At 38.6% G+C, this 26,741-nt stretch overlaps 1 protein-coding gene across 3 annotated transcripts in view; it reads left to right on the forward strand.

The window, feature by feature from the left end:
* The first annotated feature begins 1,747 nt into the window (after positions 1-1,747).
* UBE2D3 (ubiquitin conjugating enzyme E2 D3) overlaps positions 1,748-26,741 on the forward strand; it is a 29,605-nt gene continuing 4,611 nt past the window's right edge. The window contains exons 1-6 of one of the 3 annotated variants that reach the window (XM_044224387.1): positions 1,748-1,833; positions 3,140-3,294; positions 16,713-16,776; positions 16,868-16,899; positions 23,774-23,851; positions 25,004-25,109. In XM_044224387.1, the coding sequence (XP_044080322.1) occupies positions 3,271-3,294; positions 16,713-16,776; positions 16,868-16,899; positions 23,774-23,851; positions 25,004-25,109 (304 nt within the window). In that variant the 5' untranslated portion in view covers positions 1,748-1,833; positions 3,140-3,270. Of the gene's footprint in view, positions 1,834-1,938; positions 2,108-2,235; positions 2,355-3,139; positions 3,295-16,712; positions 16,777-16,867; positions 16,900-23,773; positions 23,852-25,003; positions 25,110-26,741 lie in introns of those variants that run through there. The other 2 variants (XM_044224386.1, XM_044224385.1) reach the window with 2 other exon arrangements.

Below are 26,741 nucleotides of genomic sequence, written 5' to 3' on the forward strand. Positions count from 1 at the left end.
GCACCCTTTCAATTTTTTTGTTTTAAAGATTTTATTTATTTGACAGACAGAGATCACAAGTAGGCAGAGAGGCAGGCAGGCAGAGAGAGAGAGGAAAGCAGGCTCCCCGCCGAGCAGAGAGCCCGATGCGGGACTCGATCCCAGGACCCTGAGACCATGACCCGAGCGAAAGGCAGCGGCTCAATCCACTGAGCCACCCAGGCGCCCCACCCTTTCAATTATTTTATGACATCTGAACCATACCATAACCCTGTGAAAAACGACAGCTATTATTATGTATAATTCAAATGCTGGAAGAAACTAGGATAGTAAGTAACCACACAGTATCACACAAATGGGCATAGAGCAAGAACTCAAACCTGGATTTCACTCTCCACCCCAACTGCCTAATTCTGTGTTTCTACTATATTAGGCTGGTTAAAACAGAGAAAAAAGATTATTTTGGAAGATGGGAAATAGGCTATGTGATGAGCACTTTAGTGCTCTGCTACTCACAGGATTGTCTTCTGACCAGAATAATATGCAGAACTTGGGAGTTTGTTAAAACTGTAGAATCTCATGCTCCACCAAGGCTTACTAAATCAAAATCTGCATTCTGAACAAAATCCTTAGGTGATTCAAATACACACTAGTTTGAGCAGCACTGTTTCACTAATTGCTCTATGACACTCATTCTGGTCACTGAATACATTAGCCCATTTATCACAGGCCTATTTCAGTTATTAGGTAATACTTTATTTTAACAAGAAAGAACTTGCTGCTTTTCTTTTAATGTATATTTTAAAAACAAGCTTATATTTCTATTTAATTCTTTTAAATATCCACTTCGTTAGGTTAGAAAAGAATGTTAGAAAAGTCAGCACTTTACAAGTGCTTTAAACAAGTCAGCACTTACCTTTATCCCATTTATTCATTTATTTATTGCCGTTCTTTATTCCTGAATGTCGTACTACCCTTTGCCTGAAGGATACACTAGAGAGCAAAACCACCATCTCCGTATTTTACACCGGGAAGATTAAAACAGGCCAATTCTATCTTTCTATTTCTGCCCCCCCTTATTTCAGTTTAGACCCCAAAATCTGAACTCTTAAGTTCTGCCAATTTTGTGGATCTAGAAAATGGAACAGAGCAAAAAAAAAGAAAAATATATTTAGTCTATTCCCGTACCTCAATCTTGGCGGACCCTGAGAGACAAATCAATACCCCGCCCCTATCTCCCCATCCTTTATGTTAATTCATAGTTGCATTTGATTTCTAGCCTGCTGTAATTCTGGGAAGGGCTACATGGGCCCACTTCTTTCAGTACTGACCTTCTAGGTCAGAAACGCGCTACATTTTGGCACGTGAGAGCGCTGATCAGCGGTCCACCAGGTTCTACTTAAAATGACTGTTTCCATTTCGAAAGGTGCCTCCTCCTACTGGTTAACCAGCCCACACAGGCAAGCGAGTAAATACCGCTCACCTGCTTCACCGAAAACTTCACAAGCCCGAAGCAAGCAGGACTAAAGGTATCTAGTAATTAGACCGTGGTACCGCCCACCGCACATTCCTGATTGGGCGCGTGAAAGACCGATGTGTCGGCGCGCGCTCGAACCCGTCGGGGGAATTCCATTTCCTCTCCCTCCCACCAGCATGACCATTCAGGGGCGGTGCTTCCAGGACACGGCCCGCCCCAACTCGAGCCGGTTCCTACTGCATCTCGCGAGAATTTGTGGATTTGGGGGCGGGCCCCCACCCGGAAGAGCGCACAAAACTGCCCTTAAGTCATTGCGGAGTTATAGCTCCTGTTAGCCAGCCACGAGGTTCTCGCGAGATCCGTCGCCTCAATACCAAGTGAGGAAATTGGGGGACGCTGCTGGGAGGGGCGTGGGTCTCCACCGCGCAGCTGCCGCTTCCATTACCTTCCTCCCATGGTCTCCTTCCGGTTCTCGATGCTTCTCTGAGGCTGAGGGTTTCCGCCGCTCGTCCACCCTTCCCCCCCAAGCCCATGACCCGCCTCCGGCCCCCGCCCTCCCAGTCCAATCTCCGATCTGTTTAGTAAGAAGGTGCTGTTCCGAAAAGGAGGCAAAGGGGGTAGCACGGATAACCTCGGCCCTGGACGTAGGAAGTAAACCGTCCCCCTTCAACCTTAGATTCGTCCTGTGCTCGCGACGGCGGCGTTGGCGGACTGATACGCGGCGGTGAAGAGGCAGGAGGAGGGGGGAGGGGCGGAGCGTGGCAGCTGGCAGTAGTTCCGTCAGAGCGGACATCTTGTGGCTGTGTCGTGCGCGTGAGCCCCGTAGGGCCGGGGAGGCACCAGCTGCCGCGCGGGGAGGAGGCCGAGGCCGCAGCTTGAGGGAGGCCCCGGCCCCTCTGTACGCGTGGGTGTGGACGGCTAGGGGAAGGGAAGGGGGGCCGGCCCACTGGCCGGCCGGGTAAGAGGGGAAATACAGGCCTGGGGTGGCTTGAGTGACCAGCCTGTTGGGTGGGGTGGGGTGGGAAGGCTGGGGAAGCCAGGGCCTCTCCTGTTTGAGGGGGTGGGGGAATGGGCGCGTCCTCGCGCCTAAGCCGGAGCCTCAGGGGCAGCACGGGCGCGTGGTGGCGGTGGCTGGGCGGGCGCGTGCGGGAGCGCGCTGGAAGGCGGAGTGTACGGTGGCGTCAGGGACCGACACAGAATAGCTCTAGTTGCGGGGATAGCAACATACATCAAGTCTCTTCTCTATTATTTCCTTCCCCTTACTGGCCGCACCTTTGAGCAGAAACCGAAAGAAGCCCGGCGTCAGTCCGGAGTCTCCTGTTACCCCCTCCCCCCCCCAGCCTTTCTTTGCCCTAGTGACGCCGGCATAGCGCCGACTAGGCCCCGGCTCCTCCTCTGCTGGGCTCCGGACCCTGCCCCGCACCCACCCCTTTCTCCTACGCCTCTTCCTCTCCCACCCGGGTCTCTTCCTTTCGAGAGGCCGGGAAGTCAAACTTGTAGCCGCCCCTCCGCTCTTCCCGTCACCCTTGCCTCCTCTTCGGGCCGAAGCACGGCATAGAGGCTGTTGGTGGCTTTGCCACGCCACCCCACCCACCCCGGAGCGCGACCGTTTTAAGGGACCTGGATTCATCGGGGTCTCTCCGGGGCCCGTGCGAGTGCTGATCTGCTCCGTTTTTGCAAAAGGCGCCTGTGTCTGGCAGAGCCGGTGTGAGACGAAGAGACAATCCTTCCCTGCCGCCCGGATAATCAAGAGTTTTGGCCGGACCTTTGAGCACACACCGAGAGAGTGAGGAGCCAGACGAAAAGCACAGACTATGGCGCTGAAACGGATTAATAAGGTAACCCGTGGGGCTGGGAATGGGGTCGTGGGAGGAATGCAAGGCTCGGAGGAAAGCGTGGGGGTGGGGAGGAAGTATAATTATGAAAACGTCTCTCCTTGGGTCACTTCTGTTGGGGGATGGGAAACGCAGATGTACTTTAAAGAAATGATGCTTAAAGCTAGCAACAGAACACTTGTGGCAAGTGAGATGTTATCTTGAGTGTGTTTCACTGGAATCGGTTCAAATTAGGGGTGGGGGAGAGTGATTTCAGTCGGTTTGGTTCTGCTTCTGAAAGAAGATTTAGTCTTGTTTGAGGGTCAAATTTGTTGAGAACGCTCCAGCAAATGTCATGGCGCTCTCTATTCTCGGTGCTTAAAAACTTCAGTTGTAAGAGCAAGGCTCTTGGGTTTTCTAGGGGGAAGAACCATGGCAAATTCATAGGGGAGAAGATCATTGAAATTTGTCGGTCCCGAACTTAGTTGGGGGGTCGGTGTAGAAGTCTCTTGGTGGCTGAAGAGTAGTCACTGAGCCTAGTCAAACTTCATCGACTCTGGGAAGGTTACACAAGAAAAAGTGGGGTTGGGAGGAGATGGGCTGACACTATGTTACCACTTCCTATGTTTTGTAGTTGAGACTTCTCACCCGAAAGTATTTATCAGAGGGACACTGGGAACTGATGTAAAAGGCTTCTGGAAGCTCCCTTCTTTTGGGGGGAGGAAGGACTAGGGGTGTGATGGCAGTAAGGGGAGGTGAAGTGTACCTATTTTTGCCTCATCTTATTTAATAACACTCTCGGAGAAGATTGTTTCGCTACTTAAAACGTGGTTTGATACTGAACTATCGATAGAAGTTGAAAAAATGGGATTTTTCGAGGCTCGAAGTAGGAGGGGGGTGAGCGGAACCTCCACCTCCGGTGGTTTAGTCTCATTTTCTTGCTCTAACTTCTATCCCGCATTTTAAGATGGCGGCTGCTTTAACTGGTTCAGGCTTTTTCCGGCATCTCCTTTCGTAATAATGTGAAATAAAGTTCTTTGTTAAATGTTAACTTTGACATCAGATTGTATGCCGCTCTTAAGACGTCATGCTGGAGACTTTATATTCAAACTCTGAGACTGTATTTCCCTTTTTTGTAACTTGTGTATGTGTGGTGTGTTTGGTTCTTGCACAATCGAGGAGGGTGGAGTATTTACAGCTAACTTGAAAAAAATGTCATGGAATAAATTCGGCCTTACTAAAACTAGGAGACAGAGGAGGTTGTGAGTTAGAAACTTTGGCTTGGAAGGATTACTTTTTAAAAAGGGGTTCTACGTGGAAGGAATGGGAAAGTCTTGGCTTTAGTAAGTAGTCCTGATGCTGCCTAATTTTATTTAATACCTGTAACTTTGGAGTGTATTTGACCAAACTGGTATTATGAAAGATGATGGTTCAGATCTTCAGGCAATGGGGGGTATAGCTCCGGGATAGAGCATTTGACTGCAGATCTTCAGGCAATGTATTGAGGCTGAAATCTTGAATTTTGATTTTAGTTCATCATTGCTTTGTCATTGTGCGTTTATGTGAAATATAAAAAATCTTTGTTTTTGAGAGAATGGAAAAGGAGAGGTACAGATTTTTAGGAGTTAAGATTTTAAGTCAAAAGGATTAGATTAAACATCTCTGACCACTTCTGAGGCCAGCAGTACGATTGGAGAAGCATAGTTCTATTTTACAGCATAGTTAATATAAGGAATATAACATTTAGTACAGATCAAAGTCTTTTATATATGAGAATTAGTTCAGGAAACTAAGATGTGGAGTAATCTCAAATCCATAGCTTTTTATGCATGTGGAACAGCACACTTCAAAGGAAGGTCTCATTTATTTTATTTTCTTTTATAGGTGATACCCAGCTGCTGTGACACCACTTAATGATTTAAAAGCTCTAGAGAGGCAATATAATAGTTAAGAATATGAACTTTGGGTTAGAAATGTTCCACTTAGAGTTCTAGGAGTGGGCAAATTATTTGTATACTTCTATGAAACAAATACTTGTTATATATGAACAATAGTTGTGTGCCTAGTATGTTCTAGACGCTAGGGATGCGGCAATGAGCAAAAACGGGTTTAGGTTTCTAGATTTTATTTTCGGATTAAAGAGGTTGACATGTGGCTTTGAATAGGCCCATGGCACATGGCACTCATATCACTATTTTTAATCTTCAGAGACTTGAAAGAACTTTCTTGGTTTAGTTGTTTTCATTAGTACCAGATTGACTTCTGTTGGAAATATTTTGAAGGTATGTGTAATACAGAAACCAGACATAATACTTTACAAATTGGAAGAAACAGTGTTTAGGTGGGACGGTTCATTCAACCTATACAAAGTTTTTGAAAGGCTTATGGCTTGATGCTTAGCTGTTAATATCAGAATCACATGATGAAACTTGGAGGGGAAAAGATCCAAGATCCAAAGAATTTCAGTGAGTAGATAGTTAATGGGAGATGGCTCTTTTAGGGTCCTGTGTTCTAGAAATACAAGGTCAAGTAGGCATTGATGTTAGTGTGGTATTTCTTCTGTCATGGACCTGTTTGGGTTTTTGTTTTTAAGATTTTATTTATTTATTTGACAGACAGAGATCACAAGTACGCAGAGAGGCAGGCAGAAGAAGGGGGGAGGAAGTAGGCTCCCTGATGAGCAGAGAGCCGGATGCGGGGCTCGATTCCAGGACCCTGAGATCATGACTGGAGCGGAAGGCAGAGGCTTAACCCACTGAGCCACCCAGGTGCCCCTACCTGTTTACTTTGAATTTACTGTCTGAAGCCCCCAAGTTCCAAATATTAAGATATCTGTATTCCTTGTTGATACTTTATTGAAATGGTAGCGTTGGGATATTTTTAGCCATTAATAGTTTATTTGATCAGCCTTTGGATTTTTTTCTAAAGCTACATTACAGTATTTTGAGTATTTCTTAGACCAGGCAGCCTTATCATATGATCTTAACTTGGTTTTCTTCTGTATTACTTATTTAATAAGCTGTAGTATGGTTTTACAGGGCTATTTACTAAACAACAAGAATCAAAAATGGGAACTCCCAAGTTGATTAGTGGTTGAGGACCACAGACAATTTTACTACTGCTATTAAAGTAACTACAGTGCTTGTGTTTTGGGACGTTTAGAAAGAACTACATAAAATATGTGAGCCGAGCCTAGAAGAATAATGTTTTGAGTGTTTGCAATGTGTCAGAACTATTTGAAACACCAGCATTAACTCATTTAGTATTATAACAACTCCGGGAAGTAGTTAACAATTAAATTGTTAATCCCCATTTCGAGATTAGAAACCTGAGGCACTGAAAGGCAGAACTGGGATCAGAACCTGGACAGTGTGGCTCCACAATGTGCTTAACTGTTAAATCATCCTTTAGGTTTTTGGTAATCAAAAAGGTTTTCTTGTGCATTATTGTACTGCTAATAGTAGCTAGGACTTAGCCTTTACTATATACCCAGCACTGTTCATAAGCCCTTTATAAGAATCAGTTCATTTAATCCTCACAATTTTCTTGAGATAGAGGCACTTTATCACTCAGTGATACGTAAAGAAAAGGCACAGAGACGTTAAGTTCCTTATCCAGTCGCACAGTTAGTAAGAAGAGACTGATATTCAGATCAGATAGTCTGCCTCGGGAGCTTAAGCTCTCAAACTTCATGCTGTTCTGCTATTTCAAACCATTTCAATTTCTGTCTTATCCAGTGAATGTTATTTGGTCTTGCTACCTGGAATAAGCTGTTCTCTTCTCCCAGGCCACATTTAAATAATTGGGATTTGACTTGACTCTTAAACCCAGGTAATAGCTTATTTGTGAACTAAGCTGTTCACTAACCTAAGTTTTGAAAGCAGGAGTGAGTTCCTTTTTGATTCGTCTCTTCAAGGACTATGGAAACTACCATGTGCCAACTAATTGTTAGGGGTATCTTAAAATACACTTGTCCCCAAAGAGCCTATAGGCCAGATACATGGTTTTGCAGGTGTCTCCTTAAGATCCCCAAGGTGCTTCTGTAGCCAGCTAAATTTGTGGGACGGTTGTGTGACTCATGGATGCTGATGGTGACCTTGGTGTTAATTTTATTAAGAGTGACTTACTTTGACATTGCTTTGATCATCCTGCTTATCTGCAGTATTCTAGTTGTCGTTACTCCTACGAATACAAAGTTGAATACTTACTAGCTCTAGAGGAAAACTACAAGGTATGTGTTGTTAGGTTATATGTTACTTAACTCAAGGATTCAGTACCCCTTGTTAGTCTTAAGGCACAGTCAATTCTTGAAGATTTTCCAAATCCTGTGGACTACAATGATCCCTTTCTAGTAAAGAAGATACTAGGTTCCTACCACTGACGTGAAAGTTTTCAGGTTGAAATTTCAAGTCTTAGATTGGGTTTTGCCTTCTGTAGAATATGTTACGGTTTGTGGGTTTTGACATGAGTTGCATTTATATATCAGGATATTGAGCAGAGATCTTAAAGAATATGGTATATGGGAACTAAGCATATTTATGGAATCATTTTCTCTGGGGTCAGGCATAATTTTGAAATTACCCAGATGATTCTGAGGCCTTCCTCTGGTTAAGATCCACAGACTTAGCAATAATCATTTAATCAATACTGAGGTTTTACTGTTGGGCACAGTAGTCTAGTCCCAGGAGATAAAGAAAAATGAGGAAGCCTTGTCATTACCCATGAGAGTCTCTGCTTTGAGTGGAAGAAACAAGCATATAAACACACGAATAGGTGTTTGTCACCTTGTGCAACTTACCTTTTGAGAACATAAATCAAGTATGAGAAACACCTGTTGAAAAGAAAGAAAGGACTATTCATATATCAGATTTACCCATTATTATTAAAGATAGTTTATCTAAATATTTTACCTATACTATGTTTTGTCATCTCAGGGTGGTTTTTCTAACTGTAGTTAATTCTCAGTGTCAAAATTTTGAAATAAGCAAAGTTAAAGGATTTTCATTCTTTAAATGGAAAATTTTGTATTCTTTTTGGTTTTGCTATAATAGCGATCTTATTTGAAAATTGAATGGTGTAATTCAAAACAGATGAATTTACTGAATAACTTATTAGCTAAGTTAACCTTGGTATGTAAGAGTCTCAAAACTACCCTCTGCCTTTGGGGAAGGGAAAAATTCAATGAAGTGTTTTATACTCTCCCTTAACATCTGATTTTTATCTCTAACGATACCTTCAACATAATCTTGTTTCATTCAGGCCTTCAACTTTTCATTGCTGGATATGTCATATTTGGCCTTGTAGGTTTCATTTGTGAGTCAGTACTTGGTTACTGGTTCATTTTTAGAATGGAGTACTTGTTCACATTCATCTTAGTCTTGTTAGCATTTCAAAGCTAATTTATAATTAGATATGTTCCACCACTGGACTGTTGTTAATTTTGTTTTTTATGTCTGTGAAATGTTTTGTATGCTTTTATATATCAAAGCTGAGAACCTAAATTTGGCTGTTTTGCTCATTTAGATAGTGCTTACAGAAAAATAGCTTTGAATAATTTTAAGTGACTTAAGTGGTGATTTAAAGAAAGAAAATTGTAGTATTATTCAACCCATTTTTTGTATCTTGTCTAATTAGGCAAACTAGCACACTGTCTAACCTGCAATTACAACTAAACAGGAAATTAATGTAGTGTCAGTGATACAATGAGACATGGTTTGTAGCACCTACCTACCTGTTAATCCTTAAGGTAAAAGAAATTTTAAGGATTTCTCAAATTCTAAATTCCAAGCTGTAATGATTTTAAAGTGACTGTTCCTTCTTATTTTGAGTCTGTAGCTCCATGAAATTGTTCAGATCCCAAAATATTTTGCTAAGCTTCCTTGTTAAATAACTTATGGTAAGGATACATTTCTGAAATGTATGCTGTTTCCTTCCTTACCATTTGTGTCTACACATGGTATGTAAAAATTTCAGAGCATTAAATCTAATACAAATTTTTACTTCATGGTAAACCTGATCTTTATAAGAACAATTAGAGCAGTTCTCATCTGCCTAATTAGGCAATTAATTATACTGTATTTCATCCTGACATTGGTCTGAGTATGTACCTTTATATTTTGCTAGGTTGTAAAGGCTCCTTGAGGGTGATTCTTCCCTCAAAATTTCTTGTAAAGGCTCTCTTCTTGCCTTCCACCTCCTGGCCTCATCTCATCCAGCCCCCAAGGTAGTAGTTTCTGTTGCTAAGTATAGGTTTTAAGAGGCAGGACTGTCTGTATGACACTGATTCACATAGTTACACACATCTTGTCTTTAAGGCAGAAGTTTTTAAAGAAGTGGACTCTTTAATACAAGAAATTACCTTTCGGTGATGGCATGAACTTCTCAGTTTTCCCAAAAGTGATGATGGGAATTGTATTTATGATACTACTGTCATTCTGACCTTTGTGTGATAATGTTCAAGATGAATGGTGGAGTAGGGCATAACAAATGGTTGTGAACTTGGTGGTGCTAATTACTCAAGGATGGAACCTGTGAACTTGGTGTTACCATAGCAATCATCTTTGTTTTCATAAATGCTGACTTTGGTTATGTTAATCTAACATAAGTAGAGGCTATCATTGGAAGAACGATTGGCAAAATGCTTAAACAGTTACTCCTGGGGGTATTAACTTACTGGACACTGATCTGAAATGGCTACTGTATAGCTTCATCATTCATAAATAGTTCTTACATTTTCAATTTACAAGTTCTTTAAAGGCAGAAACCATTTTTTTTGTCTCTATCACTTCTGATACCTTTGTGTTTAATACCTTGGTTTCCTGTTCTTCATAGTCTAGGTCCGTCCTTTCACTTCTTTGAAATGAGTAACATGTAATGAGAGAAGCAAGAAGCAGATATTTAGCAGTATGTTTAGACTTCTAAGCAAGTGTCTCAGCCTTTTCATGATTTGCATCTAACAGTCAACTGTCAAAGAGATACTTACTGTGTGCTAAAATGATCAAAGCAAAGATCTTTCTCAAGATAAACTGTAGGCTTTCTCTTATGAGTCCCAGAAAAGGAATGGTCAGACTCTTTACTGTTTAATTACATACCTCCAGATGAGAATGCTCAGTGGCTTAAGCTGTACCTTTTGGTTTCCTTACAGAGAGATTTGCTTGACTCCTTATGAGTCTGTTTAGGCTTTTAAATGGGAAGGAGAAGCATATTTCTAAGTGAGAAGAGGCCTGGGTTCTCATGCTAGCCAGGTGTTGTACAGGAAGGTTTTAGGAGAAGCAGTTCATAGGAAGATGATCCAAAAGTAAAATATCCTCCAGAGGAACACACCATGGCAAAGAGATGTCTAATTTTGGTGAGGTTTTATTTTTCTTTATGTCCTTGTATGCCCTTGGTCAGCTTTAGTGTCGATTCACTGTGAGTGGAGCCGTTAGCCACTCCTAGTGTGTGCCAGTCTCCCTGCCAGCCTCTTTGCTATTTTAGTGGTCTTAATAGTTGGCCAAGAGACAACCTTAGTAATGCTGTTCTTGGGGGAAAGGGTGGTCAACAGTATGAACCCTTTATAGGTGCTATTATGTGAGCTGTTCTCTTTGGTCCTTGCCACTATCCCTCCCTGCTAGGAAGCAAAGAGCTAATGGTTTCAGTTCTTCATATAATTTTACAAACTGTTTTTGTCCCTAAAGCCTATGAAAATTTCGGGTTTAAAGTCGTTTCGTGAAGTTAAAACCAAAGACAAAATTACTTTTGAATAATCTTTGAGTAGATGCTTCATTGAAAATTTATCATAAGTCCAATAAATATACCTTGAGTAGAATAAAGACTTGAGTTGGTACAGTTGAAATTTTTTTTTTCAGTTTTCCAAATGCCATATCAAATTTTTAAATACATTTTTGATGTAAGGACACCCTTTTGAAAAAGCAGCCATTTGGAAATCCATCCTTAGACCTCTAATTTTCAAGTGGTCTAGTAGAGACACCAAAACGTACTATGTCCTACACTTCGAATGCATTCTTTCCCCTAGTAAGGTGATCTGATGGAAAGTAGAAAGAAGGTCTGTCTCCATAAGATTGTTTTAAAAATAAAATGCTTGTTATTTAAGATCTTTTATCATCCTCAGTGACTTAGTTCTCTTGTTCTTCTTTCACCTGAATTACTGCTATAGCTTCCTAATGTAGTTACCTACTTCTCTGTCCTTTGTATTAGGGATTCCTACAAAATGGGGATGGGTCTTTGATACCCCACAAATTAAAATTTTGTGCAAGTATGTGTGTATTTGGGGGGATAGAAGAGCTGTAGTAAAATTGGTCTTAGAAGTCCTTATTATAAACAGTGTTAAGAGCCAGTGTTCTGAATAGTAGACATATATAGAAATATGTAGATATAGGTCTTTGTATAACTATGTATTCATAGTTTTTTATCTCTTAAAATTTGAAAACCTGCAAAACAATGCTATGTGTGAAAAGATACATACCTAGTAGAGTGTAAAAATGTGGAGAAATAGTGGAAGCCAAATTTGGGATAATGTGTTACCTACTGTGGGAGAAAGGAAATGGAATTTGAGGAGTATGTGAGGGATCGTCAATTATATCTGCAACATTTTCTTTTTTAAAATATGGAAGTAGTAAAAATGTTAAGCTTTGCTTAACTAACAGGTTGGGTACACAGATTTATGGGTACTTTGGGGATATGACCTAGTAAGTTAAATTCAAAGAATCCCTCCTAATGTAGTATTTGTCCATACATATAAAAAAATGGTGAAAACCAAATTTGATTTGTCTTATTCTTGCTTAAAAACTATCCATGGTTCAGGGCACCTGGGTGGCTCAGTTGAGCATCTGACTCTTGGTTTCAGCTTGGGTCATGATCTCATGAGTTGGTGAGATTGAGCCCCATGTAGGGTGCCCTCTGCGTGGCCCCCCCACCGTGCTTGCTCTCTCAAGTAAGTAAATCTTTAAAACAAAAATAAAACTGTCCGTTTCCCATTGCATTTGGGTAGTCTGGCATATTCAAACCCAGGGAAGATCCTAGCCATGGTTAACCTTTCTGGCCACATGGGTTACTTTCTACCTATATCCTGTTGTGTTTCTGGTATATAAGACTATAAGCAAATTTTTACAGCCTTGTGTTCTTTCACACCCTCAACTTTGAATGAGTTTCTCTGTTTGGAATGCTTATCCCTCTCCATCAAGACCCAGCTCAGTTGTCACTGTTTTTAAACCCTCGCAAGGTTAGTGGTTACCTTTTTAAGATTTACAAAGTATTTGAATGCCTTTATTTTAAGCACTTGAGTTGTTGAAATGTAGTTTTTTGTTTCTGCATTTTGCCTACTTTATATTACCTCAGTCTGTTGGGAAAGTCATTCATGTTCTATCTTGGTATTATTCAAACCTAACCTGCTGGATACCAAAAATGCAGTCTTCCTATAAGCGAATAAATGTTTTGATAGTGAAACTTTAATAGCAGATACTGCACTTTTCATTTTAGAAATGAATTTAAATTAACCTCTGGGATCTGTGATTAGATTAAAAGTTGCTAGACAGGACACATGACTGCGCTCCCTCTAGCTTAATTTTAAGACTGCTTCACTTAGTTTTCTTTCTTAACATGTTTTTCAAGAAAACAAGACTTGAGCATTACATTGTGCTTTAGTGGGTAAAGTCTATGTGGGTCCCAGTAGCTCTCTGCCTTAGAATTGGTCTCCTCACTCTTGGGGTTTTCCCCCCTTTGGATTTATTAGAAGGAAAACTGGAGTGGTTAACAATCAAAGGAATAGCTATAGGAACCCAGAACAAGCTATAACCTCAGGGACTAAAATTGGACTTATATATGCCAAGTCAGCTTTTATTATCTCCACTGCTCAATGTGATCTCTTTTTCTTTGGATTCACGATGTAATTTCAGGGCACATGGCTGCCAACAGCTCTAGGTCACAATCATACAGCTTTTGATTTAGAAAAGGAAAAAGTGTTCCAGCTTCAGTTTGAAAAACCGGGCAGAGATGGATGGACTTGATTAGGTCAGGTCCTGGCTTGGGTTGCTTTGCAACCCTTTGAGCTAATCACAGGCCAAAGTAACAAAATTCTGTGATTAGTCCTGTCTGAGTAACAGGTGATTGTCAGCCACCATTAACCAAACACTACAATCACAAGTTTGGAGGGGGAAACATTTTCATGAAAGCGGGGTAAGATACTTATTGAGTAGACAAAATGTTTATTTATATATATATATATATATATGAATGTCTAAAATGACTTGTTACTATGCTTTCTTCCATATTTTTTCCTTGCTAAGGTATTATTCTGTAATCTCATTTGCTTATGCTATGTTAGGAGAATTACTTGTTATCTTAGAGATGAGGGCTGGTACATGATTTAAAAGACCTGTTTGTTTGTTTTTTTTAAGATTTTATTTATTTGACAGAGAAAGAAATCACAAGTAGGCAGAGAGGCAGGCAGAGAGGGAGAATCGGGCTCTCTGTGATGCGGGGCTTGATCACAAGACCCTGAGATCATGACCTGAGCTGAAGGCAGAGGCTTAACCCACTGAGCCACCCAGGTGCCCCTAAAAGACCTGTTTTGATCCTTAAAATAAGTTAAGTCATTTTTTTCAGTGTTGCATTTAAAGTAGATTTTATAGTATGTAAAGTAATTGGCCTAATTTTAGATCTCTGGTTATGGATAACTTGAAAAATAAGGCACTTCGAAATTATTTGAGAATAAGCTTTTTGTTTTTTTTTAAGATTTTATTTATTTATTTGACAAACAGAGATCACGAGTAGGCAGAGAGGCAGAGAGAGAGGAGGAAGCTGAGCAGAGAGCCCAGCCCAGACCCTGGGATCATGACCTGAGCTGAAGGCAGAGGCTTTAACCCACTGAGCCATCCAGGTGCCCTGAGAATAAGATTCTGAAATTATGGGAGGGAAAAGCTGAAATTAGACCTTCACTGTAGAGTAATAATGCCAGCATATAAAGGCTTAATGATTTATAAATACTGTGCCTAAAAACTTGTTTCTTCTATAAGAAATATTTTCTTAAATTCTTCATAATTAAAATGTAATTTTCAAATCAATGTTGATGGATTCTAGATCAACTTTATAGATTCCTGCAGTTGCATTTATAATGAAGTTGTTTCAGGGTCTCTTGGGTATTTTGTTAGATCAACCAACATTAGATTGGTTTTTATTTTAAAATAACAGATTTCTTTTCAGGTTTAAACAAGTACATAATTTGGGATAGATCACAGTAAGAAACTAAGGAGATAAATCTTTGTGGAAAAAGGGGGGGTACCTTAGAACAGGTAAGTTGTGGGGGTTTTTTGGAGGGATTTTTTGTTTGTTTTGAACCCTTACGTTCTAAAGGAAAGAGGGAATTCGACTCCATAAATTAACTTTTGGTATCTTTTTTTTGATGGGCCAGTTAAACAAAAGAATTTGTTATATAAGCTCTGGAACATGGGAGCATTGTCTGTTCACATCAGTTAAACTAGACTATTTAATTTTTGTTTGTTTTTTTAAGATTTTATTTATTTGACAGGCAGAGAGGCAGGCAAAGAGAGAGTAGGAAGCAGGCGATGTGGGGCTCCATCCCAAGACCCTGGGATCATGACCTGAGCTGAAGGCAAAGGCTTTAACCCACTGAAGGCAAAGGCTTTAACCCACTGAGCCACCCAGGCGCCTAGACTATTTAATCCTTATGTACAGTAAAATTTTTATGCATTGAGATGGTGTTAGATTCCCATTATAATAAAAGTGGCTGATTATGGGATGTAAGTAAATACCATATGAAAACTAACTTGGCCTATGAAAAAGTAATTTGCTTCATAATAGTCAATTCAAGTTGTAAGTACTTTTTTTTTTTTTTAAGATTTTATTTATTTGATAGAGATCACAAGTAGGCAGAGAGGCAGGCAGGTAGAGGGGGAAGCAGGCTCCCTGCCGAGCAGAGAGCCCGATGCTGGACTCGATCTCAGGACCCTGGGATCATGACCTGAGCCGAAGGCAGAGGCTTTAACCCACTGAACCACCCAGGCACCCCTACATTTCTATTTTTATTCAAAAAAGGAATAGTTTTCAAAAACTTAATGTGGTTCAGAATCATTTGATACTTTGTAAGGGTGTTGGTTTTTATTTTTAAGCCAAAACCATACATAGTTTTTTTTTAACCATTTGTTTAATTTCTATTCAAGAGTTTCGGTAATTCCTATTATCAGGATCAAAAGTGGTTGAAATGAATTTTCTCCCATTTTTACATATGCTGAACACGTGAAGGTATATTTAAGTAAAAGGCAAGCAGAAATTATCTGGTTTTCCATTATCCTGAAATTGTGAATCTTGGGATATCTGGCTGTTGAATAATCTTAAAAGCAAATGTGGTATGAGTTTTCAGAAACAAGGTAGAGTATATCAGAGCAACCCCCCACCCCAGTTTTATTGAAATATAATTGACTTGTAATGTTTTTAGTTTTAGCTATACAACATAATGTTCTGATATTTTGTGAAATGATTACCACAAGGACAATTCTTCTGCATTGATTTTTCATTGATTTTTTTTTTTTAATGGAGTGAATCTAGATTGATCACTCCCAAACAATTGGCCATTTCCTAAAGTGCATTTTGACCGTATAACAGAGGCAGATATTTGCTCTAGTTATCTTCCTGCAGCATTGTATATTCCTTTTTTTTTTTTTTTTTTTTTTTTTTAAGAAGCCCACTATTCCCTCATGGGTCTGTCTGTAAATCCCTATAAAGATGTATATATAGGTGTATATGTATATAGATAAAGTTACATCGTCTTAAATTTTAAAACAGTGAAGAAACAACTATTTTCTTACTGCATTATCCATATGTGTTACATACAAGTCATGTGGAAGAGCTCAGTATATATTTGTAAATACAAGGTGGGGTGGACTTTTGGAAACTGCATGTTTTTACTATGAGCAAATTTCAGGTTCTTCCAGAGTTGTAATTTTACTCAACGTTGTCTAAAAGACATGGTTGAGTTGCAGGAATAAGATCAAACAAAAAAGAATATCTACCTAGCCCCATGAGAGATTTTTCAAGTGGAAAATGAGGTCTGTGGATAGTGTGGTTTGGAAATAGCAGGAATTGAGATGGTAGAAACTCTGAGATGTCAGGGAAGTTCATTAGACAACCTGAGTATTAAGAATATTGAGAACTGCGTTGTCTTAAGTTCTTAAGCCATGAAAGTATCTGATAGAACTTTTTTGGTTTCCACAGCTTTTGTTGGTGTAACAAAAATTTTCCTATTTATACCTGCTATGTCCCAGGATCTGGACGGGCTACTTACGCTTTCTCTCTTTTACTAGAATGTATTAATGTGAACTGATTGTATGTCCCTTAAAGAATGGGGTGAAAATAAACAGTTGACTTTCTTTGCTTGCTTATGTTTTTTATTATGGTTACATGACCCATCACTTTCTGTTTTGGTGTAGGAACTTAGTGATTTGGCCCGTGACCCTCCAGCACAATGTTCTGCAGGTCCAGTTGGGGATGATAGTAAGTAACTCTCAAGTAGATTTTAATGGCTAATTTCAAAAAACTTGTATGTGTTTAGATAACAACAGTTTTGTTTTGTATTTTTCCCTAGTGTTTCATTGGCAAGCCACAATTATGGGACCTGTAAGTATTAAGAATTAAAACATTTTGCTTTTGATTCAAGGTTCAGCATTGACCAAGTTGTATTTAACTTAGTCTTATGTTTATTTTATTACATTGTAGTACTTTTTTGGAATTGCCATAGTTGTACTGTTTTTGAAAGGCATAATAATTCAATGAATAGTAATTTGTTACATGTGCTATGTGTCTGTTCGAGTACTCAGGTTCTAGAATATAGCATCTCTGGCCTATCATATTTTTTCACTTATTCTATTTTTCTTTCATAGGAATGTAAAGCATTGTCATAGAGCTTCCTTATACTTACAGAGCCAATTTAACTGGCTCTACCGTGGTGTTACTCAAAGATCTTATTCCTGTTGCTGCTGAAAATCTGTTTTTATTGTATTATTTTGATACTTGATTCTTCCTTAGTTTTTTACAAAATTTGAAAATTTTTAGGTAGAAAGTGGTATTTTGAATACAGCAAAATTCCTTTCTATCCTGGGTAGATAAGAAACTGTATATGCTGGATAATTGAATATTCAGAATTATGGATACCATCTAAGAATTTCACAGAATTAGAGCGCAGTAAAACAACCTGGGGTAAGACTGTATCTTGCACAATACTTAATATTTTTTTGACTTGGAAGGCTCTTTAGGATTTCTCTTCTAAGGTATATGTATGTCTTAATCTGCACCCCTCCCTTTGGTGGTTTAATCTCAGCATAAATGTCAATAATGTACTTGGTGAGTTAGTGGTCTATAGATAGATGTCTGTCATTCTTAAAGGAGAAAGGTTCTTGGAAAAGTTAGTAAGTTTTTATTCCGTAGTTCTGAGTTTGGTAACTGTAATCTTCATTGTGATCCTTCACTGTGTGCCAGCCATTAAGGGTAGACATGGTCCCTCCCATTCTTTAAGGAACTTACCTACTGGGAGAGACAGACAGTTAAAACAGGTGTGATAACGTGGGAAGTAAGTGATACATAAATGAAGTGATTAGTGGGAGAAATTTTATGGGAAATCCATAGCAGGAATGATTGAGTTAGAGTAATTATGATGTTAGGACTTAAAGGTAAGGAGATTGTGAATCATAGTTAAACTTGGTATAGTGGTAGTGGGGGATATTTAGCTTCTTAATTTGAAATCTGTCTATATTCTAATTTAAGAAACTATTCAAAGCCAGAATTGTTCATTTCCAGTTGTTTTCAAGGCCTGTTTTTACTGTTGTAAATCTTATTTTGCTTTAAAAATGCTTCCTTTTATTTGGTAACAGAATTGTGATTTATTTATTTTAAATACACATAGTTAATTCAGTGTGACTTTTAACCAATTTGGTCCTCAGAACGTTTTAAAAGCTGAATAACTTCACATAAAAAGCCAGACTAGATAGTGGCTTGGGATGGAGTAGCAGCTACCTCCCTTTTTTATATGGAGCTGTGTCTCACACTATTTCTATCCACTCATTTTGCCTGCCTTTTAGGCACTTGTATTGTAATTTCTAGAATTTTCTCATTATATCAAAGCATATTTAATAAAATATCCTAAAATTTGCACCAAATAAAAGTTCATCTTTGATCCATATGGTGCTTTAAAATGACCTCATTATTAAAATTAGTTTTAAGTATTAATAAAGCACTAAAGTGTCTGTCTGCTTTGGGCTCAGGTCTTGATCCCAGGGTCCTGGGAATGAGTCCCACATCAGCTCCTTGTTCCTCAGGGAGCCTGCTTCTCCCTCTGCCTGCTGTTGCCCCCCTGCTTATGTGTGCTCTGTTTGAGAAGTAAATAAATACAAATCTTATAAAAAATAAATATTCCCTGATTAACAAAAGCAAAAACTATATTTAAGCACGTGTAGATGCCAGGTTGCGAGTAGTTAATAGTTATCCTTGTAGAGTCATCAGTGAAGTCATTCTTAGTTTGGCTTTTGATTGCATTTTGTGATAAAACATTACAGTTTGATTATATCACTCATTGCTTTATTTTGTTAGTATGTGACATGAGCTAAAACATAGGGCCATTGGTCATATAACAATCGATATATTTGCAGATTTGCTGAAAGAATAAATGGTGACAAAAGTACTTTTGCTTTGGAGTACTTCTTAGGTCAGTAAAAGTGATTGGCAGTGCCACATAAGTAAAGGTTCCTAAGGACTGGAACATCTCATTTTAAATTTTGTACAAAGTCTATTGGATTTTAGCATTTTATAGTCTCGAAATGTTCTTGATCATTAAATTTATGAGGCAGAATGCTTCTTTCTAGTAACTGTTTGAACTGGCTTATTCTTTCCAAAGGTAGGGTACTTTGGAAGCACAAATACTAATAAAAATTAAATCTTCAAAAGAATTGACAGAGCACTGCTGGCTGTGGGTTTTTTGTTTTGTTTTGTTTTTTTGTTTTTTTTAAGATTTCTTTCATTCATTTATTTGGCAGACAGCGATCACAAGTAGGCAGAGAGGAGGAAGCAGGCTCCCTGCCGAGCAGAGAGCCCGATGTGGGGCTCGATCCCAGGAGCCGAAGGCAGAGGCTTTAACCCACTGAGCCACCCAGGCGCCCCAAGCTGTGGGGTTTTTTAACTGGTAGTTTTTAAGTTTTTGGTTTTTTGTATTAAGGGCAGTTCCCACTATCAGTTGATGCAGTTAGGAGAAATTAACTCCTTATCTGATAGTTTATACACTTGATGTTTCTTTAATTGGAAATGGAACTGGCAGAAAGATAGTTTAAAGTTACTTGGAGAACCACCCTGACTTCCACCTAATCTTTGATACAGCCATGGAAAAAGGTACCATTTTGGGGTAATACAATGTAACCAGCCTGAGGAGAATCACTTGCAGAAACCATCTGGTCAGATAATTGGTTCATAGGTATTGTCTTACTGGTCCCTAAGGGTTATTTTTCAACTTATTTTAAGTGTATTTTGTCAGTTCCTGCAGAGGCTAATGATGTGTGAAAACTTCCCCTTTCAGTACCTTTTTAAGGAACTTTGTAGTCTAGAGGAAGAGGAAAATATAAGTTATATAAGTATGTTGGGTACTAATAACTGTTGTATAGAAAGGTATAAAAGAAGGGCAATAAGCATATTGAACTAAATAAAGAGAAGGCTGTATTATCTTTTTAAGGATATTTAAACTTGAGATAGATGGTACAGTGTAGGTACGTCCTAGAGATGAAGAAGATAAGGATACAGATAAGAATATTTCAAGTGGGAGAAAAAGGAGATGTGTGAAATATTTTAAGTCCAGTAGGGAGAGCATATTCAGGAGAAGAGGTGGAAGATGAGACCAACGATATTGGTTTGAAGGAGACCATAAAGCACCTTTTGTGCTTAGGAGTTGGCACTTTTATCTTGAAAGCTGTGCTAGATTTCAAGCAGGAATGTAACTTGTGTTTTAGGACTACTTCAGCATTAGGGTAAGGGATAAATTAGAAGAAAAAAAAAAACAGAGTGAAGGCAGGAATATCAAAAGTGAGCCATTGCTATAATATAAACAAAAGATCGTAAGATCTTGAACGAAGGGAGGTAGTGGCAGGCAGTGGGCATAAAAGAGGAAGCTAGTTTAAGAGATTTTAAGGATCTTTAAGATTAATAACTACTTTGATCAGTGATGAGTTACTGGTTTGTGGTTTGAGTTTTGGACACAGGAGACATCTAAGGATAAATATTTATAGGCTTTTTTATATAAATTATATATATATATCCTAGAATTAATAACTAGAGAATTAAATTAATAACTAGAGAAAAATTCAAGATTTAACCAAAATAAGTATGAGTCAGGAGATAGAAGCAAAAGATGGATTGGGGGGGGGAATACCAAGACTTTATGATTGCCCTGGGGGAGGAATACTGACACTGAGAAAGAATGACTTTGGACTGATCGTAGTTAAAACCAGTAGAAGGTGTCTAAAGAGATAGGGTATAAATCCAGAATTTATACTGGATTTCTAAGACTTGGGTGATGTTACAGATTAAAGTATTCTTTTTTTGTTGTTGTTTTCTGTTTGCTTTCAGTTTATAGTAAATTTGATAATAGAGCTTTAGTTTTTTAGATAGCATACTTTGGTTTGGTTACCTCTGGATCTTGTGGTTTTACCAGTTTTTCCTCTTTGAGTTGATGAAATTGTAGTGTTAAATTGTAACACTGAAATATTTGCATCCCTGAGTTTTTTTTTTTAAATAAATGAAATGAAATTTGGCTTTCCCTAAATCTTCCATCAGATTGCCTTTATTCAGAAGCAGTCAGATACGGTCCTTCTGATTGTATGATACTTGGAATGAAAACTTAGAACTTTGGTAATTTGGTTTTATAAAAACTTTTACTGTTTCGGAGTACTGTGTAAACATTTTCCGTATTAGTCTGTTTTGTTAAACTATGCCATTTGAAGCATCTATTCCCAGTTAATGTAGCTGTTAACAAAGGAATGTTATTTAATTCAGATCATATTCTGTGCTTTATTTTTTCTATACTTTTTATATGCTGCTTTGCAGTCTTAGTTTTTTGAATTTAAATTTTGTAGGCAATATGAAAAGACTTTGGAGTAAGAAGAACTCAAGTTGTAGTTCTTTGATTATACTAGTTATCTGTTTCTTTGAACTTCATTCTTAATCAGTAAATTGTCATTTTTCCTTCAAGTTGCTGGTATGCCCTGTTCATTTTTCATAATGTTTGCAACATTTTATTGCATGTCTCTTCACCAGAACACTTACCCACCAATGTAAGAAATTGTTCTCTGTGTCCCATATACATACCTGATCTGTAGAACAGTTAAGGTGGTGGTGGTGTTTTTTTGTTTTTTGTTTTTAAGATTTTATTTATTTATTTGACAGACAGAGATCACAGGTAGGCAGAGGCAGGCAGAGAGAGAGGAAGAGCAGAGAGCCGGATGTGGGGCTGGATCCCAGGACCTTGGGATCTCGACATGAGCCGAAGGCAGAGGCTTTAACCCACTGAGCCACCCAGGCACCCCAAGTTAAGGTTTTTTTTAAAAAGATCTTATTTATCTGTTAGAACGAGCAAGCACGAGCAGGGTGAGGGGCAGAGGGAGAAGCAGGCTCTCTGATGAGCAGGGAACCCGACGCGGGCCTCTCGAGGCTCCATCCCGGCACTCTAGGATCATGACCTGAGCCACAAAGATGCTTAACAGGCTGAGCCACCCAGGTGTCCTAAAAACTGAGTTAGATTAATTCAGTTATTATTTAACTATTTTACAGAGGGCTGGGAATTAAATGAGCTGTATTAAAGTGTCAGATCTGGAAAAGTTTTTTACTTTCCTGACATCCAGAATGGGCATAATAAAAGGCTTATAATTAGCACTATGTACATACTGTCTAATGGAGAGGAGTGGATATTGGGTAATAACTGAATTACTGTGAATTTTTAAAGACATCACCAGGTGACTTCTTTGCATATCCAGAAGCAGTTATGCAGTTACTATGTTTGACCCTAAAGGTTTTAATGAGGTCACTGTCTTTTGTCATCATTCACTGATCCCATATTGACCAGTGATCTTCATAAGACCTGGGTTTCCAGTCTTGGTTCTTCTACCACAAATTATTCAAGTCCCATTTGTATCTAGCCGTAAAATGGGAATACAGTTGTTACCTTTTTCCTGGTATTGGCTAAACTAAATGTAAAATTCTAGCAAGTTACTTATGTACTAACATTGTATAATATTTATTAAGAGAGTTCTTCATACTCAGATTATATAATAAGCAAAATAACAAAAGGAGGAAGAGTCATGCTATAGCTTGAAAATTTCTGTTCTCTGTTTAAGTGGCAGAGCAGTTCCACATTGTTTTCCAAATTTGTAATCCTGTTTATTAATTTGTTGTGGAGAATGCAGTATGGTTTTGAAAAAATTCTCCATTGTTTTGGGGGCGCCTGGGTGACAATAGCTTGAACATCCAGCTCTTGCTTTCAGCTCAGGTACTGATCTCAGGATCCTGGGATCAAGTCCTAAGTCAGGCTTCATGCTCATCAGTCCGCTTAAGACTCTTCCCCTCCTTCCTGCGCTTGCATGCACATACACACACACACACACACACTCTCTCTCTCTCTCTCTCTCTCTCTCTCTCAAAACTTCAAAAAAAAAATTGTGGTTTTAAATGAGAATTTTGAGGGATGTCGGGCTGAATCAGTTGGAAGAACATATGACTTTCAATCTCAGGGTCATGAGTTTGAGCCCCATGTTGGGTATAGAGATGATTTAAATAAATGTTTTTAAAAATGAAGGCTTTGAGGAGCCAGATGGGAATTAAACTTGTTAAAAACCTATTTGGGGGCGCCTGGGTAGCTTAGTCGTTAAGCATCTGCCTTTGGCTCAGGTCACGTGCTTGTGGTACCCCTCTCACTGTGTCTCTCTCTGTCAAATAAATAAACAAAAACAAACAAAACTATTTTGTTTCTGTTTTGCTTCTGTTGAAGGTAGTTACAGGTTAACCTGCAATAGCCAACATTTTGGGTTGCCAGAGTGACCAGAGTGGTGGTTGAGGTGCAAAGCCATATATGTGTATATGGCTGTCATTTTCAGAAATAAATATAAGACCTTTTTCAAATTCAGGTTTGATATATAATACTCTATGTAGACCTTATTGCTAAGTATACTTTTCCTTTGTGAAAATAAGGATCTAGAACATTTGGTTTCTGGTTAATTTTTCAGTTCTTTGGTGACTTAAATAAAATGGGATCTAAGTAAATAAGGGTTCATTGTTCTGTAAGAAATTTTGATTGTGGTGTTTTAGTAATGTGAACTGAATTGTGGAATGATTTGTATTCTCTCTTGCAGCATAAACAGGTAATCTTATTTCATGTTAAAGAAACGCTTAGAAAATAGAAATGTTACATGCTTTTTAGCATTAGTATTTTAAATACCAGAGTTAAGCAAATCTTTCTTTTCACCAGAATGACAGCCCATATCAAGGCGGTGTATTCTTTTTGACAATTCATTTTCCTACAGACTACCCCTTCAAACCACCTAAGGCAAGTATCTACCCCCAAAATCCATTAGTAAATAAGATCTGTGCAATATTTCAGAGGAGTAGAATATTCTTAGAAATCAAGGTTCTACATAAGTAAGGCTAAATTGGGGTATGTACATGTAGTGACTAGGAATAATTAAGGCTGAATATATATGTATTGAATCACTAATACAGAATGCTGACTTAACCTTTAGTCCTGGATTTGAACTTTGTAAATGGAGATAAGAACTGACTTACCCTTAATGTTGCAGGACTTTGATACATTATGTGGAAGGTTTTTTCCACTGTTTATTATGCTCATAGAGATGCGTATTATTAACCTTTGTAGTAGTAGGCTTCGAGTATTAGCTTCCTGTGCATTTGCCCATATTGTTGAAGCCTGTGCTATATTTGTTAGGGTTCACATTGTCTGTCTGTCAGGGGGTTGCATTTGCATATATGACAGTAAATCTGTCAAAACTTAGAGTTGCTTGATGCACTAAGGTGACTGGTCAACAGTTATTAAAAACATAAGGTCTGGACTTCAGAACAGTTAATGGAAAGCAAACCTATATGAATTCAACATAGAAATAACAAAACATTGGCACTTAAGCAATCTTTGCAATCCCATTATAGGTGCGGTGTAATAGTTACTTCAGATGAAACACTTGTGATCATTCAGATTTGTATTTTATGTACAGTGGAAATGCAGACTAAAACACATACTTTTGTAACTTGATACTTTAAATGAGTTGGTCTGTAAAAGTTGTTTACATTCTGAAGTTCCTTTATTTTTTAATGAATATTGATTACTCTTAACTATGTTCTTTTGATACTCCTGACATGGTAGAGCCAAAGTTAACCTTCAGAATATGCCATCATATCATTAAATAATAAAATTTTTGCCCCAAAGTTATATTTTTTATTTTAAGTAAAGAGAGGGAGGTCCTGGAAGATCTTGATCAGAATATACAAACCAGTTTCTGTAATTTTTAGTCGTTTTTGTATGTATTAGTAGGTTTTAGCCATTACAGAGAGAGAGAGAGAGAGAGAGAGTGTGTGTGTTTGTGTGTGTGTGTGTGTCACAATATTGTAAACCTTGCTTAAAAGTCTTCTGTTTCAGATTAGGTTGCTTATTTTCAGTTGGGAAAAATAACATTTTTATTTATTTTAGGTTGCATTTACAACAAGAATTTATCATCCAAATATTAACAGTAATGGCAGCATTTGTCTCGATATTCTAAGATCACAGTGGTCTCCTGCTTTAACTATTTCTAAAGGTAAAGTACTTTTAGAGAAAGAGCCCTGAGCTCCTCTGATTTTCAAATTAAAGGAGTTTCATTGGGGCTTCTGGGTGGGTCAGTCAGTTGGGCATCTGCCTTGGGCTAGAGTTGGGGTTCTGGGATCAAGCCCCACGTCGGGCTTCTTGCTCAGTGGGGAGCCGCCTCCTCTTGCTCCCCCTGCTTGTGTGCTCATGCTCCCTCACTCACTGTTTCAGTCAAATAAATGAATAAAATCTTTAAAAAAATAAAGTTTCATTTTGGGCCTACTTCCAATTAATGCCAATATTTTGGTAAGAGGTGGGGAAGGGGAAAAAAAGTTACATCTATTTGTGCTTTTAGCAGTATTGATTAAAGACTTTGTGGGAAAAAGTTAAAATTCAAATTAGGATATTGGCATTATTTGCAAATAATAGTTAAGGTTTTTTAATAGATTTCTGTAGTATTTTTCAATCCTAGGCCACTCACATCTCAACTCCCGCTTCTGCTTTTTATAAAATGGTAGATCTGAAGTTTTTTGTTTTTTTTTTAAAGATTTTATGTATGTATTTGACAGAGATCACAAGTAAGCAGAGAGAGAGAGAGAGGGGAGGAAGCAGGCATGCGGGGCTCGATTCCAAGACTCTGGGATCATGACCTGAGCCGAAGGCAGAGGCTTTAACCCACTGAGCCACCCAGGCGCCCCAGATCTGAAGTTTAATAGAGTGTGGGGTTTTTTTGTTTTGTTTTGTTTTTTTAGGATTGATTTTATTTATTTATTTATTTATTTTTTAAAAGATTTTAGTTATTTATTTGACAGAGATCACAAGTAGGCAGAGATGGCAGGCAGAGAGAGAGAGAGAGAGAGGAGGAAGCAGGCTCCCCGCTGAGCAGAGAGTTCAATGCGGGGCTCGATCCCAGGATCCTGGGATCATGACCTGAGCCAAAGGCAGCGGCTTAACCACTGAGCCACCCAGTCGCCCCTTAATAGAGCTTTTAAATCTTGGTTTCCATTATAAGAAGATTCTGGTTTTGCATTCTTGTGTTTCTTACAGTATATTTTAGGTAAAAAGGCTTTTAAAGCAACTTGGGTGGTGGTGTTTAATAGATTGTTCCTACCTAGTAATAAGCTAAAATTAGAGTCTTGGAAATGTTGCTAGAGTAATTCTGGTCTTCTACTTTTAATAAGGGTCCATTGGGTGTCATCTCAAATAGGTTATCCAGTCTCCACATGAATATCCCAGATAAGAGATTGAGTGCCTTCATCTTTCCTCCATCTTGAATGACTATGATGGCTTTTGTCACCACACACACACGCACGCACACACACACTCACACACACACACACACACACCCTACAACAAACTGCATAATGGGAAGTTGGCCTTCCAGTAAATGTTGTGTTTTGGTGTTGATGTAGCATTCCTTAGTACAAAAAATGAGGGTTTTTTACTGTTGGTAATTAAGACAGTGTTTCGGATATGTTTGTACAATGAATTTGAAATCACTCTTAGAGAAGAAAAAAATCAGTTTTGGTGAATGCTGCTGTAATTTCGAGTGTGACATAATTTTAGATGTTTTTCACCTTTTTGGGATACATTCCAGTTCCCTTGCAAATCAAGCTCTCTTAACACCACAGTACAGTACAGATAC

This window comes from Neovison vison, chromosome 11, assembly GCF_020171115.1.
Source record: "Neovison vison isolate M4711 chromosome 11, ASM_NN_V1, whole genome shotgun sequence".
Lineage (NCBI taxonomy): Eukaryota > Metazoa > Chordata > Mammalia > Carnivora > Mustelidae > Neogale > Neogale vison.